Raw genomic sequence first — 22,151 nt, 5'->3', positions numbered from 1 at the left:
TTTACAGAAATGAGTGGAAGGTTCAGTGCTGATTATAATTCAATGGGTGCATGGAAGTGTGCAAGTGCAACGTAAAAAATTAGGAAAATGAGGATATTAAACACCAAATTGCAGATATTAACATGAGCTTATAGAATGGGAGAAACAGTGATTACACTTGGGCAGAGTAAAGGTCTGTCTGAATCAAAAAGAAAATGCAGAATTGTCTTCTAGATTATAAAGATGCCCTCAAAGAATACAGGGGCAAAATGACAGGCTATCTTTCTATTTGGTTGGGTTAAGGAGTTTAAAAAAAAAAAAAAGGAAGATGCACGTTCAGCTCAGTGCTTGGATAAGTTTGAAAGTTAGCAAAGAAATAGGTAACTTGATGGTATATTAAAATGCAATGCATAAATTCGTCCATTATTTGTAATGACTGCTCCTGATAATTTTGAATGATTAATCTGAAATTTTAGAAAATGGTACCAGAGGTGAATGAATGAATATCAGGGGAGAGACCTTAATGTCATGATGGTATTGAAGTACAGACTGTAGAATTGGTAGAAATAGTGTTATAAGGGAAAGCAACAGCTCAGAGATGATAGCAGTGCTCTTACGCCTGAGTCAGTCGTCTTACGTGGCTTGCAGGTAGATGTACTGGAGTGTGGTCTGTAGGATTGCTTTCAAAGTTACAAGGATGCATGAGGAGTAAGAGAGAAAGGTACCTATCAGTGACATTAGCTCATTGGATGTTGAACTGGCTGTTGCAGGCTGACAAAGGTGTTTTGAAAGGGAAAGAGATTGTGGGAGATAAAAGTAATTTACTTGTGCTTTGGTTGACTTTTTTTTTTTCCCCCCAAGCCAGTGTCTTCCTTTCCCATCAGCAATACATACAACTTTCATATGTAAATGCGTATCTGTCATGCATATCTAGTCCTGCTTAGATGTTGCTAGTCTTAATTGTGTAGCTAGGGAAGTTTGCCTTTTTACATGATTTTCCTTGCAGGAAAAACCTCTAGCTTCTGATCTGACAGTGGCATAAAAGCATATGCCCAGAGTCCCATTCAGGTAAATCTTAGCTGCATTCAAAGAGCAGGTAAAGAAGGAATGTCATGTGGGGAGAGTCTGGTATATAAGAGCTTTCTAATTGCAGAGTTTAGGTCTAGTTTAATTATCATAGAGTTGCTTGGCTTGTGGCTATGATGAAATGGCTTTAACTGTTTCTGTAAATTAAGGATAAACCATTTAAATTGAGGGCAACTGGAAGTTTACTTTTTCATATTTTATATTCTTCTTTGTATGAAAAAGGTGGATATTCTCTGGAGGAGTACTACCACAGCTGTAATTAGCTGTGCAATAGAAAACTAATAAGGTGAAAAAAAAAATTTGTGGAAAAAAGTATGTTAAAAAGGATGTAGGCAGAAAATGGCTGTGCATGTGTACACACGGCTCTACATTCTTTTTCTAAGGTTAAAAACATTAACTTTTGTAACCTTAGAGGAAAGTCACCATTGGAAAATGAGCTACAGTTATATCCAAGTGCAGTTCATCTATTCAATAAAGACTGAATTTGGTGATCCATGGAAGTCTGCAAAAGCCTTGATGCTTGGAGCTTGTGGTGCAGAATTTTTGCTGAATAGTCTTCCAAGTGCATAGCATATTATTTTTCTTACAGTTCAGCTGATTGAACAAGTGAGAGTATTGTGCTTACTTGGTTAATTAATCTTATGTAAATGTATTTTTCATAAAATAATATAATTCTTTATAAACTTTTTGTAACTCTTTATAAACTACTAACATACTTCTGTTTTATTTTTGTAATTTAGTTGATGTTTTTTGGAATCTTTTTGTGCCTGGATGCTTTTCTGTATGTATTCACCCTACTTCCTTTGAGAGTTTTTCTGGCAATGTTCCGGTTCATCACTTTGCCTTGCTATGGCTTACGGTAAGTTGATGCAAGAGAAAGATGTTGGTACCCTTAAATAATGTTTCTCTATTTATCTGTGTTCTTAATTTTATGGCCTTTCAGTGCCATTTGAACTACTAATGACTTCTTCCACTGTAAAATAGAAATTTTGGTCTAAACTAGCCAAAGCAAAGATGCGTATGTGACCTTTAAGCTTTGCCACCAGTCACTAACTGTCGTCATTTCCTTCAGACACAACAGTTTGATAACAGCACCACTTAGGTATATTCAGGTTAGTAAAGGACAGAGATGTAGTTTTGTTTTTTTAACTAACATCTCTTTGAACAGTATTTTAAGATTTGTTAGACTTGAGTTAATGACTTGGCTCATGTCTTTGATAGACTCTTTGATATTGAAACAAAAGTTTGATTATTTTTTTTTACAACAAAAGTTTTCTTTATTTCCATTTGCCCAAAGGATCCGTGTATAAAATGTGTAATTTTCTTTCCTTCAAAGAACCTTAGAGAGTAACTGGATGGGCCTAACCAATCAGAACAATATTAAGAAATTTTAGATCTTAACCCCTTGCTTTTTTGTTCAGATCAATACTAAGAAGAAGTTGCTGATACGTAGGATTTCTGGTTTGCCTTTCTGGTGTGGGAATAAAAAATTGGATAGAATTAATTTCCTTGATAAAAGTTGCTACTTCATGGTAAAGCTGATTATGTAAGCTCTAAGTGTAGCCTAAAAGAAAAGGAGTATTTGTATTGATGTTGTAATTTCTCCTTGAATAAGTAGGGACTTCAGGGTTTTCATTCTGGATTTCCCCAAACTTTAAGTTAATTTACGGTAGCTGATTTTTTTTTTTTTTTAAATTGAGTTGCTTGCATTTACATTATTTATAGTCTTATATGTGAAGTGCTTTTAGATGCATAGTTTAGAATGTATGTTCTGATTAGAGCAAATGCTAGTCTAGTTGCATAAGAAATAATACTTTAGTCTTAAGCTGAAACGTTTGTACTTGGGTGATGCTTAACATAGGCACTAGGTGGCAGTCTCTAATGTTTTATTGTGCTGTTTATTTTGAGCTGAATCTCAGACATTCCTTATGTTAAGAGTTTTCCTAGCTGTGTAAAAAATATGACAGCTGTTTAGTTTCAACCTGATGACAAGTCAAATTCTGTGTCTATTGTAAATACCTGTACAGATGCTATTGCTAAAATATTAAAATTCAGGTAAATGTAATGGATTTTAACCTATCATTTGGGTCTTACTACTTTTTTTTTTTCTGTTTAAAAAGTGTTCTTCCCTTTTTATCAACTCAGCTTTGCTTTTGACAAACAACTTTTTTGCTCTTCTAAAATTACGATTAAAAATGTGGAAGACCACTTGCTAGGTTTGGGTATTCTTCAATATACTGAAGAAGGCAACATTGAAAATACCATATACACTCACACATGGCTGTGTGGGGGGGTGTGTGTGTATTAATATGTACACACACCTGCAATGTTAAAAGTTAGTCTGCTTGCTTGACAGTATTTTTAGTGTGTAAGGCAGGATAGAATCCAGCTTAATCTATTCAACTTGACTATGTTAACTTTAAAGTGTCATCAGGTAAGATGCAGTGAAACTGAGATCATCTTGAGTGAAGAAGGCTTTGTTTTTGTAACAATTCCTGAAGCAATTTCTTTTGTCACGGTTTCCTCAAATGTTTATGGAATTAATTTCCCTAGAATCTCTTGTTCACTACTTGAGGCTTTGTCTAATTCATTAATGCTTTAAAGTTGGTGGCTTTTTCTTGAACAGTTCACAATTCATGTTTATAGTATGTAATGGAACTTTTTCAGATGTAATGATTCATATTCCCAAATATTCAGAGCCTGCACTTTGCTTTTCGGGATTTTTTGTTGTTTTTCTAGTTATGCTGATTTGATTTATTATGGCAAAATAATGATTTTTTTTTTCTAGCTCAGGAAATACATTTTTATGTGTTTCTAAGGAAATAAGAGTTAAATAGGTAAAACACATCTGTAATTACAAAAGGTACTTATGAAGCAGGTGGCTGTTTATCTTTTAGCTTGCTCTTCCTCACAAACATCAAGTAAATGTTGAGAGACATGACTACTTGTTATTTGAACCTGACACATCATATTCCATTCTGTGTAGTAAATAAAAGTGCTCCTCCCTTCATCTTGACTTTTTTTCTCAACATATCAGTGAAGTGATTGAGCAGTGAGTGTTCTGTCTCCCTCCCAGTTTACTCTTCAGTTCGTTTATTTCCTCATAACTCTTTCTGCTCTTTTCAGTGTAGAAAAAGATTATGTTACCCATTATTTCTTTAAAACAATAAAACCACATCCTATGTAAGGTGGGCTAATTGCTGTCTATGGTATTGTGTGCAGTGCTTAAATGTAGGGGCAGCGCTTTATAGCCTCTTCTACATGTTTTAATATTCCATTTTACAGAGCTCTGAAAGGGAACAGAAAGAAATTTATTTCCTTTTTCAGCCTGGATAGTGTAAGTGCCTCGGTTTGACTGCTGAGTCGTCATTACTCCTCACTTGATCTTTCCTTTTGAGCAAACTTAGTTCTGTGTATTTGTCAGAGCTATATTGCTGTTAACTTAGCTATTTTAGAGAGACTCTAAAACTTTGAAAACTTCATTCAGAAGAATCCAAGATTCTGTTAGTAAGTAAACTAAACTGCTGGTTAAATTACTGTGGTCAAACTGGCAGAGGCTGAATCATCAGATTGTGGTGCTCTGTAAATAGTAGGGTGCTCTTAAAAAATTAACAAACACTTCACAAAATTAAATTACATCTTCTGAAATTACAAAAAAAAAAAAAGCTCTGCTATATTTTCTTCCCAGTCAAGGAAGGAAGTTTCCTAAATTATTCTCTCCGAATCTTATAAACTACTCTCATTTTATGACAGTATCCTTTGACAGCATAAAAGCACACACTTTGCTGGAACAACAAATCTAAGGTAGAGAGAGAAGTGGACCTGGTGGAGTTCTCTTCAGAATTACAGTCCTTGATGATAGGTTCCTAAAACTAACTCTACCTGTGGTTGAAAGGTACAGTTTCCTTTTACAATTCAGATACATTTTTTTTTTATTAATACCTCAGACTCAGAGATTAATATCTTTGCTTGTTTTGAAACACTTTTGTAGAGAACTTTTTGTTTTTCTTGAAAATATGTTGCACACTAATAAAAGCTCTTGTGGGAATGTGGAAAAGCTCTTCTATAGTGTTTGAAAAACACCATGATATGAAAGCTAAAATTGTATGTTAGTGAAACTCTGATGGGACTCCCAATTTAATTACGCTTAAAGGCATTTTACATCTTGTCCACAAAGCAAGTAAGGAATTATTACAGAAAGTGAGACTTTTTTCATTCCAAATTCTAGCTTTCTCAAGAAAATAATGAGTAGATTATGAATTTTCTTACATGTGAAGATTGGTTGACAAGATCTTTACATTTCTTCCATGTGGAAATAGATATAGATTATAAATGTGTTCTGTGCTCTGCTCTCTTCTCCCTGAAATACATGAAATAAGTGAATTTAGGTCCTGTCAGCAATAACATCATTAAATTCAGTTGTATTATATGTACCTCTTAAAATTCCCATTGCCCTCCTGTGAAATCAGATTCACGCTTTTCAGTAGGAAATAAATAGAACAGCATTACTTCAAGAAAACTGTAGAAAGAAAGCATCTCAGGGGAAAAAAACCAACCAAAACAAATAAATATACTGGCATTCTTATTATGGACATTATTTCTTTGTTCATATTATCAGTTTATTAAATAAATTTGAATCTTTTGCATACTTATTCCCAAGCCTAATTTTTTTTTTTGCTAAGGGCTATAGCTGTTAAATATATAAACTTCCTATTGTCTGGTTAAGTTCATTGAGAAAGTAGTGCACCTGTTGACCAAAATGTGTAGCTTTCTACCAACCAAAAAAAGGCAGGTGCATTCAGTATTTTCTCTAGTAAACTCTCAGATCAAGTACTCCTTTCTCCTTTCCATAACAGTGCATAGTGTAGCAACATTACAACCTTCTCTTTCTTTCTTTCTTGTAAATCAGACGGAAGGGAAGAGCACTTTCACTTCCTTTATAGGATGGAATGTGGTGTCACAGGGATTCCTCCTTGGTGAGTAAATCCTGATTTTCTTTTTCCTTCTATGCTGTCAGCCAAATTCACACATCTACATGTAATCAGTAAGAAGACTGATTACAAATTAATAGTATAGCTAAATTAACATACTTCAAAGGAGAGACCAACACTTAGTTTTAATAACCAGCACATGAAATTGATTCAGTGCTGTTCATGGTAGGTATATTTTCATATGTAACTTTGCATCATTGTGGAAATAGGTTGTGATCTTAATAGATTTAAAACAGTTTTTACATAAAGTGCCTGTGGACCAGTTCGGCCCAATTTAAAATAAGGTATCTTGGAAAAACTATAGCCCCTGCTGTACGTAGTTTATAGTGCCTTAAGCTTTTTTGCGTTTATTCTAGGTAACACTTCAGTTAGGTTCATAGCTATACTTTTGTGTGTACTTCAAGCAGTTTTTTGTAATGTTTAACATAAATTTTGGGGAGTTCTGAAAGTTCATTACCAGGTATATTGGTATTAGACTTGAAATTGGATCTCTGCATAATAAAATACAGCACTTTAGCATATGTTCATTTACTGACTTCAGTTATAGTTGATTCTGTTATTAAAAAAGTAAAAGCTTAATGAAAGCTAATTCTAGTTGTCACTTATTTGAAACCTTTTTTTTTTATTTATTTTGAGACAGCTCTCATCGGGGCCTAACAGCAAGGTTGGTTTCGTTTCATTCTTAGCATGGTCTCGTGCTGTCTTGTGTGCATGTAGAGGCTTTTTATTGTTTGAGAAATGAAATGCCATCTAATCTTGGCAAACTCAGCTCTCTGTATCTTAGAATTCTTCATTTGGGACATATTTTTATGAGCACTTAGTCTGTATTATCTCACAATTTTACAACAGTGAAGTCTTGCATACTGTAAGCTGTATCTCTTAAAGTCTCAAACTGAATATTAGATTTGATCAAAATAGCTTTTCTTCCTGAAGCCAAACTTAATTCCAAACTTGAGCATAATTCGAAGAAAATATTTCCAATAGATCACTTTGCACATTTTGAAAATTCTTAGCATGTAGCTATATGGGCAAGTATGCCCTTCAGACAAACTTCCTTGGGTTTTGGTTTCCCTGACATCTTTGCTTAGTGTGCTAACAGGAAAATATCCCCTTACGTGTTAATCTGATCATTCTTGTTAATACTTCATATAAGATTAGAAATTTACGATACTATAATTCATTAATGAAGGATACACTGAAGGATTAAGACTTTGATCAAGACTAAATGTCTACATGTAAAACAAAATCCCACAGTTCAGTTTTCATACAAGTATCTGTGATGTAAAAATGGAGAAAGAAAAGCTATCTAAACAGAACTTTAATTAGACCACCATTTCAATAACTGAAATACATTATTAATTAATATATAAACCTCAGTGGTTGGCTTTTTTCGAAGTGTTAATATTGAATAAATAATACAGTTAGAAAAGGTTTGCCGTAAAATACTTGCTGAAACTTGTAACCTCAGTGCTAAAACGCTTCTTCAATGCATTATTAGCCAAACAATAAACCTATATAAATGAAAAGTTTTTTTAATAGTGTAAAGTACAGTAACATTTATAGAAATAATAGTGTTATCTTAGGAGTTTATAAATGTATAAGTATGCGGGTGGTTAAGTTCATTATTTTATTAAGGTTAAAATATCCATCTAAGGCATTATTCATATCTTTAAATTACTGTATCTATGACATCAGTGTTGGAAATTCTGTCTGTGCTAACTATGAAGGAGTAATTGTTCAGAGTAATCTGAATTATTTGGAAGAGACTGTACTAAAGGAACGGATTAAAAATGCAGTCATCCTGTTGGACATCTTTAAACTGTAAACTTAAACAAGAAAACGGTGTTGAATTCCTGTTGCTTTAAAAAAACAAAAAAAAAATCCAACAAAAAAACCCCAAAACAAAACCAAACAACTCTACAAGGTGACTGGAAAACTGTATCTAATCAGACTAGTGAAGATTTGAGGAACACCAAAAAGCCTGAAAGACAAAAGTAAAGGATTCCTCTGATAGCATATGACAGTTTGTGCAGAGTTAAGTTTAAAATAATATATGCAGAGTGCTTAAGCATCAGATGCCAAGTAATTAAGTACTCAGACAAGTATACTCGTCAACAGATTACTTGTATACAATATAGTGAAAACATTGTTCATTTGGCAATGACAGTTGCTGAAAAGCGTACTATAGACTATAGTGAGATTTTTTTAGTTTTTTTATTTACAGTAAGAACAAATTCCTGTTTGTCTTGGGGTGCATTTTATGTTCCAAATGGTTTAACCACTTTACATTCAGTAAGTAAGGCTTATTAAACCACTTAACGCCCAATTTTGTTTTTTTGGCAGTCAGTCACTTAAGCAAACTTGTGCATTAGCTACTTGTGATTTGTAACATGTTAAAGCCAAATATCAGTAAACTGCGATTTATTTTTAATAATGCTCTACTTAATGCTAAGTAACTGTAATTGTACAGCTGTTGGAATAAAAAAGGGATTGGTGGGATAAATGCCAATACGCTGAAAGTCTTGAGCTGTTTTGCTTCTTTAATAACTTAAAAATACTGCGAAATCCAACATGCTGTTCAGTTGACACAGTCACAAACAACATATATTGGTAGTATGACCATTTGTATGGTCATAGCCTTTATGAATGATTCAACCTAATGTTTTTCAACCAGTAGATGGAGACAGAACTCTTACTACTGTATAAAATGTGGATCAAAAGTGGTATGGTATCAAATAGACATACCAGGAAAATGACAGTCAGGTAACTAGTTCCTTAAACTTTCACTTGTCTAAGGAGAGTGCTTATGATTAACACTGTTTTTCACACCAAATTTTTCTTCACTGGGTAGCTGGTTTACGTATATCTTGAAATAAGTTTGACTCTTAATTTTGTAATGCTTAGAGTGTATTTTCTTATGAAGGTTACAAGTAATCATGAAAAAAATTTACATTTTTTTTGTTGCTGTTCCTAAAATGTATAGAACAAATTTGTGGGTAGTCAGAATATTTGGTAGTATTCTAATTTGATAGTATTTTAATTTGATTTTATAGACTAGCAAAGTAATTATTCCTAACTGTTTATAAGGGAAGTTGCTTGTTTTTAGCTTTCTAAAGGGGGAAGACATACACAGATCCAGTGGTTTTCTAAACAGAGAAAAGACTTGGATTCCCACTTTTTCTAAATGTCTCTCAAGGTGGACAAACCATAAACTGGGAAGTTTAAAGAATGAGTATTAAACCTTGATCTTATTGTTGAAAAAAGTAATTTTTTCTGTAACAAACTGTCTTTCTGAATTCCTAGTTCTCGGCTGATGTCAGTCAGCGCACTGCATAAATATTGCCGTAGCTTCACTTTCAACTGCCTCAAACACTGTGTGATAAACATTGAGCTTGGCATGCTCCTTTTGTTAATTGACTGGGCTGAAACAGAAGCATGCTGTGGTGGAATAGGGAGGTATAATAGTAACGCTTGCACATCACTTTCTTATATTAAAATGAATAATAAGCTTGTATATCCCCTTAAGCATGCATTTGTATAATTATATTATTTGGAGACATAAGGGTTTGTTTCAGTGGAGATATTCTGTCAATTAGTAGATAGAGATATATATATAGATAGAGATAGAGATAGATATATATACACCCAAAGGCTGAGAAGTTTGAACATCTTATTCAGTACGTGCTGTAGAATATTGAAGTCCCTCCGTGTGTTTTTTCTGTGTTGTCTTAATTTGCTAGTTAGTGTTACGGTGTGAGAGAGTTACCTGTAGAGGAATACTTGGATTTTCACTCTGAATTCATGCAGGTTGAAGGATCATCTCGTGTTTAAACAGCTCGGTGTATTCAGTGGTAGTAATAGTAAAGCAATACAAGATTTTATGTAGCAGATAATAGAAAGGATGGATAAGCCTTACTCTTCACTATTAAGGTACTTTGTTTGAAGAATTCTAATTTAAAAATTTGGTTCCTTGTTAGTCTAGTCTGTACAGCTAAACGTGGGAACTCGAGGCTTAGCATAACAAAACCACTTGTAAAATTCTGTAAAGAGCATCTTGGAGAGCGTGACTTACAGCAAAAATGTTAGAAGTAATAATGGAATAATGGCAGAAAATAATTAGGTGAAAAGACAGCAATCATGTATCTTAATAAGGCGCATTTGAAGGACAGTCTAAATGCCCTGAATCAGCATATTTACTGGTTTATGAGCTGTGAAAATTGTAATTTAAATTATATTCAGCTGTGTAATTAGCCAAATTATGAAACAATTCACATAACAACATTTCTGGAATCCAGTAGGCTATTAGAGGAACTGCATCTTGGACAAAGGTTCTCATGATACTGTCTCTTAAGAGCAGAGTTCACTAAAGCTGGCAAAGTGTTAGTATTTAATTCACTTCTGCAGCATCACTGTATGCCTGGAATAGGAAGGAAAAGACCAACTGATTTTTATAGAAAGATTCTATTGCTTGCTGTTTTGTAACCGGAATGATTAAATATAAAATAAAATAGTTGTTACGCTCTTTATTTATTGTTCTTCTTTTCTCACTCATGAGAAAAACCACCCATAACTAATTTCTTGTGAAATCTTTCCTTCTGTATTCTGTCACACTTCATGCATAACTGTAAAAATACAAAGTCTTTTGAAATGAGCTAAGCTGTTTCAACTTCTCCTATCTCTGTTCAATGGTTTCTAAAGTTAGAGTTGTACAGTAGCTTAGTACCGTCTAGTTCTTACATCTTGGCTCCCTACTTTCAAATGAGATATCAAAAGTATTATCAGCACTATGCTATGGATTTCTTGTTTGTTTCTTGACCTTTGTATAGTTGTCATAGCTTGACCGATACCGGCTTTTTTCTTTGGTTTTTTGAGATTCTGTAGTACTCGTGGTGCGGATGAATACAGCATTATGAATTTGTATGTGATATTAATCACAAGGTCTGATTATTTAGTGCTTAAGATTGTTCTGAAAGTACTTCCCGGTGTTGGCACTGAGCAGTTACTGGAGACAATAAGTAGAAACACTATTGAGAAAAATGAATGCAGAGAATGTAATGTGTGTAATGGGTGGGCTAAGACTTTTTATGACAGGCATAAAATCACATCAGCCTCTGTGTGTTTATATGTATTAAACAGTTTAATGCGAATGATAGGAATGATTTGTGACAAATACAGATTGAACCTGAGCCTGATCATATACTAAAACTGTGATGTTTAGTTCTCACTGAACGCTGACTACATCATTTCGTAACTGCAGGCTTTGTAGTTAGTTCTGTGTATTTGCCAAAAGGTGACAAATCATTAGACTTAATCAGTTTACTTGATTTCCTTGTCTCTGTAGGAAATAATTATCCCTATCTCAGAGTATATTCAGAGCCACATCTCAAAATCCTTTTGTAAATGTTATTAACCAGAGCGGAAAAGGATTCTGCTGCAATAGAAGTGCTTTTGTGGATTTATGCAGTAGTCATGGTTAATCTCTCTCAATCGGGAACATGTTACTTGTAGACTATAGATTACTTGCCTAGTCAATATGAAGGTGTCTTTCTTAGTGTACAATGAAAGAACTGTGGAATATATTTTAAATACTAGGATCTTCTTACTCTTTTTACTTTCTAGAAAGCAGTTTTCTGTACTCAGCCTTTGCAGTAATCCCTTTTACTGAATAAGGGTTGGAGATTCTGTCATCAAACTGAGTAAATTGAAACTGTGAGGATATTTTTGCGACTTCTTTTAAAGATGTGTTTTCACAGAATCACTAAGGTTGGAAAAGACCTGTAAGATCATCAAGTCCAACTATCAACTAACACCACCGTGCCCATTAAACCATGTCCCACAATGCCTCGTCCACGTGTTCCTTGAACACCTCCAGGGATGGCGACTCCACCACTTCCCTGGGCAGCCCATTCCAGTGTCTCACCACTCTCTCAGTAAAGAAATTTTTCCTAATATCCAATCTGAACCTCCCCTGGTGCAACTTGAGGCCATTTCCTCTTGTCCTGTCACTCTTCACTTGGGAGAAGAGGCCAACACCCACCTCTCTGCAACCCCCTTTCAGGTAGTTGTAGAGAGCGATAAGGTCTCCCCTCAGCCTCCTCTTCTCCAGACTGAACAACCCCAGTTCCCTCAGCCACTCCTCATAAGACTTGTGCTCCAGACCCCTCACCAGCTTTGTTGCCCTTCTCTGGACACGCTCCAGCACCTCAATGTCCTTCTTGTAGTGAGGGGCCCAAAACTGAACACAGGGTTTGAGGGGCAGCCTCACCAGTGCCGAGTACAGAGGCATGATCACCTCCCTACTCCTGCTGGCCACACTGTTTCTGATACAGGCCAGGATGCCGTTGGCCTTCTTGGCCACCTGGGCACACTGCTGGCTCATATTCAGCCGGCTGTTGATCAACACCCCCAGGTCCTTTTCTGCAGGGGAGCTTTCCAGCCACTCGTCCCCAAGTGCAGGGACGAAGAACTTTTGAAGAAGTTGTCGCAGCATTACTGTTGGTTCTGCTTCTCATGTGGATAAGAAGCACAAGAAGTTAGTGCACAACTTTTAACTAAAAATACACTCTATTAATATTCTGTTAAAATGTCCAAAAAAATGGATAGAGTGTTTACTGCAGTTTTTTCCAGATATACAGACTACTGAGAAACTAAATCCAAGCCACTTTGAGAGGTAAAATTATCTAAAAACTTTATTTGAATGTACTGTCTTCTACAAAAGCTTAATTCCTGTAAGGCACAGCAGTCAAGTGTAGTTGATCGGACCCTTTTGGGCAGCCTTTGAATTGAATCATAGTGATACCCAGTTTGTCCTGTACACAGCACATTCTCAAAATATCTTCATCTTTTCAGTGTATAGGATGCTATGTGCAAGTTTGGATGCACCTTCATATTGCTTTAGTTTCCTGAGTTAGTTTTCACGGTTGAGACCACCTTTAGGAGATCAGTTGTGATCTTCATTGTGTGTAGTTTGTTCTTAGAATTTGTATTCCCCTGTGATGGTTGCTATCTGCTTTTACATTGGCTTCTCCTGAGTTGGTTTTACTGAAGTGAATGTAATCATACTGATGAAAATCAACACCAGCAGAAGAGTGATAGGGTTAACAGAATAACTGCGACTTGTGACTGTACTGGTGGTTGAGCATCTTTGATGTTATTTGTAAGCCAGAAAACCTTTAACATGATAATATTTAGTCTGTATTGATTGTGGACATCAAAGCATTTTCCTGTGAGAATTTTTCTGGACTGCTTCAGAAACTTCATAAAGAGGTTATGCTTACTAGTGCATTTCACCAAGAGACCATACCATGATAAAAATTGGTACCTTGCCAAACTTTTAAAACATAGATTTTTGAAGTGGGTGTCTCTTTTGCTAGTCAGGTTTTCTCTACCAGCTACTCACTAATTCTCTAATGATAAGGAGGGTGTTGGCTGGAAGAAAGAAAACGCTAATTTTGTAACAAATTCTGATTCTCTTTTTCAAATGCTAAGACCTGGCATTACTGTGTGGAGTAATAATACCTTTACCACTTTATCCCAATCTGTATTGCGGAGTATGGGTGTTGGCTGGGGGACTAGTACTGAAATGACTCCGAGCACACTTCCAAAATTGAAGTAGTTTGGAGAAAAAGGAACATGCTGTGTTACTCAGCATGCACGTGGTAATCATAGTCGTGGGCTTGGTTAAATCTTATAAATGTTTCAATATATGCCAAAATATTTAAATAACTATAGTCCTTTAAGTCAGATGTTGCTAGATAGGGCAATAAACTTTCAAAATGTAATTCTGCAGGTTAGAGAGGGTGCACTTTTTTGTGTGTCATGCAAAGGCATAGTCATAGGTCCTTTAAGCAGCAGGCAAATACTAGATGTGCTGGAAAATGGACACTTTCAGTTTTAAGTTCTTAAATTGGTGTTTTCGGTTAAAATGCAATGGGGGGGGGGGGACGACGGACAAAAAAGGAAGAAAATTCACTGAGGCTTTTTGTCAAGGACTTAATCTGAAATAAAATGTGGCATGGTTACTGTTACCGGATGTCTTGTGAGAGCAAGAAAATGTCTCTTAGGGTGAGAAAGCCACTCTAAGCAGTTCTGGTGTGCTGGACCAGGTTGAGTTCTATTATTCAGAATATAATTCATTTTAATACAGATTATGCAGTAAAAAGTATATAATGAAAGGAGCGGTTGCTCTCTGTTCAAAGAGTAACGCTGTAAATCTGAGTTCTGGAAACTTCCTTGCTCGTACTCATAGAATGAGCATCATCTATTTGCCCATTGTAGAACGACACTGTGTGGTTCCGTGAGTGTTATAATGCATGAATGCTCTCTTTAGGACTTTCTTCTTTTGAATGGAAGACAACAGAGAAACCCAAAGTGTAACACTCTAGCTCAGATGTTGTATTTAAATAGAATGAGTCAGGTAGCTGGGATTTTTGACTTGTCTGTAGAATGTCTTGACTCCCAGAGGTCGTAAGTAACTGGATGTTTTTTAAAAACAGCATGAATTTTTCTCAACTTACTCTAATTTTTTTTCTAAACATGTTATCAGTTTATGGGAACATGGTCTAATCTCTGGATAACCTAATAATTTAAGAATACAGTGAATGAAAATTCATAAATTAGTCCTGACTTTTGTGAAATGTTAACTTCTGCAAGAACCTTTCAGTGTATATTAAAAATAAATACATGTAATAAAAATTATTTCTCTATTTTTTGATATTTAACTCTCAAATTAAATCAGAAGGTTATCTGAAGGCTTTTAAAATGCTTTGCATGCTATTAATACCAAATTAAATAAATAGACAAGTAAATACTGCCTTGCAATTTCATTATGCTTATGGCTGCTATTGTGGCAATTGAGGTAAAGCTATTTTCTTCCTGTAGTTTTAGTTTATAGGATGAAATTGTGAAATTATTCATTTAGTCGTCTAGGTTACTTGTGGGACTGTAGATTATAGATAGAAAAGTTCTGCATTGGTTCAAGGTCGACCTCAAGCTTTGATGTCAAATTGGTTGCATTTACTGCCGCAGAGCTTAGAGCTATAAGAAGATAAGGCTTGGGGACGAGTGGCTGGAAAGCTGCCCTGCAGAAAAGGACCTGGGGGTGCTGCTTGACAGCCAGCTGAATATGAGCCAGCAGTGTGCCCAGGTGGCCAAGAAGGCCAACGGCATCCTGGCCTGTATCAGAAACAGTGTGGCCAGCAGGAGTAGGGAGGTGATCATGCCCCTGTACTCGGTGCTGGTGAGGCTGCACCTCGAATACTGTGTTCAATTTTTGGGCCCCTCACTACAAGAAGGACATTGAGGTGCTGGAGCGTGTCCAGAGAAGGGCAATGAAGCTGGTGAGGGGTCTGGAGCCCAAGTCTTACAAGGAGCGGCTGAGGGAACTGGGGTTGTTCAGTCTGGAGAAGAGGAGGCTGAGGGGAGACCTTATCGCTCTCTACAGCTACCTGAAAGGGGGTTGCAGAGAGGTGGGTGTTGGCCTCTTCTCCCAAGTGAAGAGTGACAGGACAAGAGGAAATGGCCTCAAGTTGCACCAGGGGAGGTTCAGATTGGATATTAGGAAAAATTTCTTTACTGAGAGAGTGGTGAGACACTGGAATGGGCTGCCCAGGGAAGTGGTGGAGTCACCCTCCCTGGAGGTGTTCAAGGAGCGTGTGGATGTGGCATTGTGGGACGTGGCTTGATGGGCATGGTGGTGTTTGTTGGTTGATGGTTGGACTTGATGATCTTACAGGTCTTTTCCAACCTTACTGATTCTGTGATTCTGTGATAAGGAATTGCGTTTAGAACCTGTTCCTCAGCATCTGGTTCATTATACTGAAATTGAAGATGACTGCTTCATTTCTTTTTCTTTTGGTTATAGCAAATACAGTTTCTATAACTGAGGAAGGCAAAATGATAAGTAGAATTGGCTGGAAGAGGGAAGGTAAATTAAAACCCAAAGGGCATGCATGCGGAAGGTTCTTAACAAGTGGGAGCTCTTACCCAACAAATACAGTATTTTAACTAAATGGTTGTGGCAGGTAAGAAAATGTGATTCTGTTCAGGAGTGTGATCTATAAATGCATATCTCGGTCATGGTGTTCATTATGTGTTGGAGTGAGGGGCAGGGGAAGGGGCAGTAATAAACTACATTAAAATATATCCTTGATTAACAGCTTTGTGGATATATGACATTTAGTGGAACTTTTTGCTCTTTGTATTTCAGTGATAGACGTTTGCTACAACCTGCTCAGGTATGTGACATTCTCAAAGGAGTTATACTGGTCATCTGCTACTTCATGATGCACTATGTTGACTACTCTATGATGTATCATCTGATAAGGGGACAGTCTGTCATAAAGCTCTACATCATCTATAACATGCTTGAGGTAAGAATGTTGGCATCAGGATATCAAGCATGCTTTTTTCAGACTATCTAAAATATTGTTGTATTACAGTATTTGTACTTTGAATATGGTGCATCTTGTTTTCTCACAAATGTGTATACACCCACGATAATAAGCCTAGGTGCAGTGAAACAGACAAGTTTGTGAAAAATTGTAGCTACCGTTTCATATTGCCTAGTTTCTGAAGCTTATTAATCAGTTTAGTTGAATGAAAATTGAGAACTGGAAATGGAAGAAGAAATGTCTTAAACTGAAATGCCAGAATGAACTCGTTGAGAAAGTAGAAACTATTGATTTGAAAGAGTGAGAAGATCCTGAGAGAGGGCAGAGAAGGAAGATGGTAGAAGACATGGACTTTTGGTGTTAGTTCTTCATTATGGAAATATGCAAGGACACATGCTACTGCTTAACCTTTCTCAGTCCTGGCTAGCAGACAAAAGCCTGAGTGCATAAACACTAAGTTGAATGAATATAGTGAAACAAGAAAAGGAAATTTGTTTTGGGAAGTAAGATAAAGAGAAAATCTGGGGAAGAAAATTGTTTCTCTTTTGTTATTAATGTAAAGCATGAGATATTTAATTGCACTTCTGTGATCAGTGACTCAAAGTAATGTTTTCATAGCTACAATCTTATCTCCATCCTGCAGATATAGGACATATTAGGAATACAACCTCTTAAAAGGACTCTATCAGAGCTTTGTACACAAGAGTTACTCTGCTAGGATTCTGGGATCTCTGAGTAACATATTAATCCTTGTTTGAACATCTGTTGTACCTTTGCTTGAAGACTGCTGAAGTGGGGCTACACTTTGTGCAAAATCTGAATATTTTATCTGAAAACATTTGTTCTTTCCTTATAAAATATGAAAATATTGCATAAGGAACACACTTCATTATCCTGAGTGAAATAAATATCATACAAGCCACCTCAGTTGTTTATTCATGGGGTTTTGTTTCCTTTAATTGTAGATTTGCTGAAAAACATGTACAAATATTAAATTGGTACTGAGTTACTATGTGGATTTTGGTTGTGTTGGGAAGTATTTCATATCTAGTTCCATGGTCTGTGAGAGATTATCACTTAATGAATAAATCCATGTGCTCAAAATAGTGATTTCTCTTTCAAGTCAATTCTCTTAAAGATGAGAAAGTACAGTACTACGTGCTTACGTAATTTGAAGAGAGACTGTGAATTGGAAGCCATGTGCCATTCCATTTTGAATGAAGAGGAGATGAGTTGAGTTTCTTTGCCACATTTGGCAGAACCAAAAGTGTGTGTCTCAGCTAAGTGCTGCTCGAGTTTCTTTTTTTTTAGGAAAGGGGGAAGTCTGTTACCACTTATAGTTATTAGAAAAATTACATTAGACTTTGAAGTTGGAAATAGTATTTAATTTCCATGGTATCTCATGACACCCAACATGCCAAGCAGAAGGGGCTTTTTTACCATGTAGGTTGCAGACACAGTTTTGGCAGAAAATGTCACGGGATCCCACTGAAAGACTTGGTTTGCTTAGACTACTTTGGTGAATTTTGTTATAAGTCTTTGCTACTAATGCAGACAGTGCTTTTTAAGGAACTGTTAAATACACTTTTTTTAAGTAGTAAACTTTACATTTTCACAAGTTTCAAAATGAGAAAATCAGCTTAATTTAGTTAAATCACTGAGCAACAGAGATGTTTACAATGTCCTAATGTTTTCGGCTGTTGACAAGTCCAGGGAATATTGTCCTGGACAGATAGGAGGAATGCAAAATCATCAAATTATGTGCTGAATGCTCCAGATAGACAGCCTAATAGGAGCATTCAGCACATTTGGCTTAAATGACACTTTTCTTTTTTAGATTCAGACTCACCGGCTCCTGCTCCTTGTGAAGCCCCAATGTGCGTTATGCTGGTGACAGCACTCACCATGGAATTCTGCTGGAGCCTGGAGCCGGCATGTAGGGTTTAGGTAAGTCATATTTGGAAAAGCAAGCAACAATATTGTGTGGTGGGTTTTAATATTTTCTATCCTGTCAGCTAAGAAGCAAGGACTGCTTAAATAAAAAAGGAAAGCAAAGCCATCATTTTATCTATTAAAACCCTCACAATATTGTGAACAAAAACTTACCAAACTCTAAGCATTCTGTAGTTGGTGTTACTACACCAGGTGTAATTACTCAATGGGTCATCACAATGAGCAGGAACCAAATAATGCAGACCACCTTAATTTACAAAATTTAAAAGCCGAAAACAATACCACTGTAAATATCTCTCAAGCAGATGGATTTTTGAACTTCAGATTTATAACTCATCAGCTCACGCTTTTGTTCATTTTATTTCATAGGTGATGCTCAAAGAGTAGCATATAGTATGGTTTACTTGAGACATCCAGTAAAAATTGTATTAATTCAGCCTTCATATTTTATGGAGCTTCAATAAATGTGGGCTTGAATAAGTTAAAGTATGTGACTTCTCTGCCTTCAGTATCTTTACGTTTAGAACTCTTAATTAACAAAGCCATGAAATGATCCCAAATCTAGGTTTACTTATGTTGTCCCAAGAACTTATTTTCTAGTTAATAGGTATGGTTCAGTATTTTGTAGGTACATCATGCACCTAGTTCTATATTGCTACATGTTGTTCTAACATGTCCAAAATTGTTGTCTTACAGAAAGACAGTAAAAGGAAGTATCAGTTGTATTTATTAAGTAGAGATAATCAGTTTTTCATATTTAACTATTTCCATTTGATTGACTTAGTAAGCAATGAGATATGTCTTTTTTTTTTTAGCCAGACATGTGCTTTGTGATACCAAATTTAATTTTTGAAGTGCCATTTTTGTTGTCCTGTGCAGCTTAGTTTTAAAATTACTGAACTGTAGTGTATAGGCAGAAAAAAGTATTTCCTTGTCATGATCTTCAGTTTTACATGCTTGCTGACAATGAAGTGTTGAGAACTGGTGGAACTCTGTGACCTTTCTTGCTGTGGGATTGAATTACAAGCTCAGATTGCTATCTATGTTTTTCCTATCTTTAGAGTTACTGCTAGGTTTTTTTCCTACTTGTACATACATTCTTTGGGTTACACTTCAGATGTTTTTAGGTTTTTTTCAAACTAATTTTCCCTTTTTGTCAGAATTTCTAGTCTCTCTTGATCACTTGCTGTTGTGTTATTTTAATTTTGAATTCTGCTTTATGCAGAGATTTGTATTGAGTATGTACTTCATTCCAAGATGTAAGGAAACAGTACAGCCAAATCTAATTTCAGTCCTTTTTGTACCTGTAAGCTTATGTTTTTCCCTATCACACATTTGAAATTCACTTTTTATTATTTTTTTCCCCGTTAAACCCAGAGGCATGGGGAAAAACCATTTACGATAGTTTGACACAACATACATATTGCTTTTTCAAAGGCTGAAGTTTGAACTGTACTTGGATGTCTTCCAAGGAAGCGTCTAAGGTTACACTACATGGTTATATATTGTAAATACTGTTGAAAAGGGGATAGTAAATTTCAGAGGGAAAGTAAGCTGCTGCATATACAAAAGGAACAATGTCACTGTGAAGTCCAGAGAGGAAATGGAATGAACAAGAGATGGAAAGTGATAAATTTGTGACACTTCTTTTAGTTTGAGCCGTACTTACGGTGGTATATTCAAGTCTTGGAGAGAAGAATACTGCTTTAAGACAGTAAAAAGTTTTTCTTGTTTAGGTGGCTGATCGTCTGTTTTCTTCATTTGGACAAGATATTTTGGATGCTCTTTATTGGACAGCTACAGAACCTAAGGAAAGAAAAAGAGCTCACATAGGTGTGATTCCTCACTTCTTCATGGCAGTGCTGTATGTCTGTATCCTTTTTCTTCAATAAATTGCAAAATTTTCTAAACTAAATTACACAGTAATTGCTCTGCATTATTTTATTTTAATATATTTGGAAAATTGATAGTATTCCTAAATCAGTGTTCCTTTACTTTCAAAGTAAGATTGCCTGTACTACAGGTCTTTAAAATGAGTGAAAAAAACCTTTTAATTTACTTTAAAAAAAACCTTCATAATGGTATACCACTGCAGTAGTAGACAGCTTTTTTAATACCTAATATGTAGCAAAATGAAAAACAGTAATTGGATAGTTCATGGAAGCTTTGATTTCTGATTTGTATTTGAGTATTTTGCGTCACAGCGTCTTGAAGACAGTAGGGTTTTGGTTTTTAGTGGAAAGTTACAAACGCCTATCTTGAAAACATTTTCTTGAAATGAAGGGATAAACTCATCCATATTCAGGATGCAAATGAGTTTAGTGTGACGTAACCTTACAGACCGTTTTCATCAGTTCACTGTAAAGAGATACGTAGTCCAATAGATGTGGTGATGAATTTAGAATTCTTGTACTTTTCCCCTGTTCTTTCTGAAATCTTTAGGCTAATTCCTAATCTTTATCTCAAATATTTTTCCTTCAGGTTGTATTGCTGTTTCTCCTGACTAATGTCATTTGGCTCTTTTAGAACAAGAAAAATTAACATGATTATTACACGCTACAAAGCACTGTGGGTACACTATGTAGTTTTAAGTACTGTCTTGCTGTAATTCTAGTTGACAGGGAGCTAGAAACTTTCTTGTTACACTTTGGAAACAAAATAGGAAATTTGAGGTTTGGTGCTGTTCAGTACTGTTGTGCAGAAAAATTATTTCCAAATATGCTTCCTTAACCGTGCTTTCTAGTCCTGCATGCTATTCTTATAATGGTTCAAGCAACAACCCTTAATGTGGCCTTCAACTCCCACAATAAATCACTGCTTACTATCATGATGTCCAATAATGTAAGTATGTAGCTTTATTTTATGGCTGCCCTAATTTTTTTATCATCCTTCATCTTTGTGTATCATATGTCTATTTGCATATTATTTGATTGTCTGATTTGTTTATATCTGGTTTTATCAATAAAAACTAATTAACTGTTTTTAAAAATTGCAGTTCGTTGAAATAAAAGGAAGTGTTTTCAAGAAGTTTGAGAAGAACAATCTTTTTCAAATGTCAAATAGCGGTATGTATAGCTGTGCTAATCAGGAGAAAATGTGAAGTGAGAGGCTGATTTTTAAAAATTTATTAATTTATTTGATATTATTGTTAACAGCTTTACCTTGGTGAATTTGAGTGTTCTGACTTGAATTCCTCATCTCCCCTATTACTGTTTGCTTCAGTAGGACAAAATTGGGATTCCACTTCCAGGAACACTGTTTTTCCTTAAATGGCTAGTTTTTGTTTGAGGTGCTAAAACAACCTGTGTGCTAAAGTTATTATTAAGTCTTCTATGTTTTCAAAAAGTTGACTTTGTAGTGTGCTGTGTTGGCAGTGATCTCAGATTGCCTGTTTGGCAGTTGTGAGGATGGATCTTGAAATACTTCCCCCCCTCCCCAAAAGAATGTAATGATGAAATAGCTGGCTTATGAAGGAAATACCGGAGATGACTGTAACTTTTGACATGCTAGCAAGATAATAGTAGAGGGTGCTTAGGAAACATGTGATGCTTCTGGCAGTTCTTAATTGTGTTGCTGCTTAGTATGAAATTTGGGAACTTTTGTTCAGTGTGTCTCATGAAGAAAAGCTGTTAGAGCTGTTATTCTTTGATGGAGGTTCTTTTAATACTGATTATCAGCCATCTGAAATACTTGTTGAATTATTGGTTTCAAAGCTAATAGGAGAGATTGCACTTTTAAGTTTGTACTAGAG

General features: G+C 35.6%; 1 protein-coding gene across 1 annotated transcript in view; it reads left to right on the top strand.

The window, feature by feature from the left end:
• Positions 1 to 22,151, top strand: part of TAPT1 (transmembrane anterior posterior transformation 1) — a 50,177-nt gene that overhangs the window by 7,675 nt on the left and 20,351 nt on the right. The window contains exons 3-7 of the mRNA XM_059817748.1: positions 1,806 to 1,924; positions 16,264 to 16,426; positions 20,137 to 20,272; positions 21,144 to 21,241; positions 21,396 to 21,465. Of these exons, the coding sequence (XP_059673731.1) occupies positions 1,806 to 1,924; positions 16,264 to 16,426; positions 20,137 to 20,272; positions 21,144 to 21,241; positions 21,396 to 21,465 (586 nt within the window). The remainder of the gene's footprint in view (positions 1 to 1,805; positions 1,925 to 16,263; positions 16,427 to 20,136; positions 20,273 to 21,143; positions 21,242 to 21,395; positions 21,466 to 22,151) is intronic.

The sequence above is a fragment of the Gavia stellata genome, chromosome 5, assembly GCF_030936135.1.
Source record: "Gavia stellata isolate bGavSte3 chromosome 5, bGavSte3.hap2, whole genome shotgun sequence".
NCBI classification, from domain to species: domain Eukaryota; kingdom Metazoa; phylum Chordata; class Aves; order Gaviiformes; family Gaviidae; genus Gavia; species Gavia stellata.
This window is presented reverse-complemented; position numbering and strand designations above follow the sequence as displayed.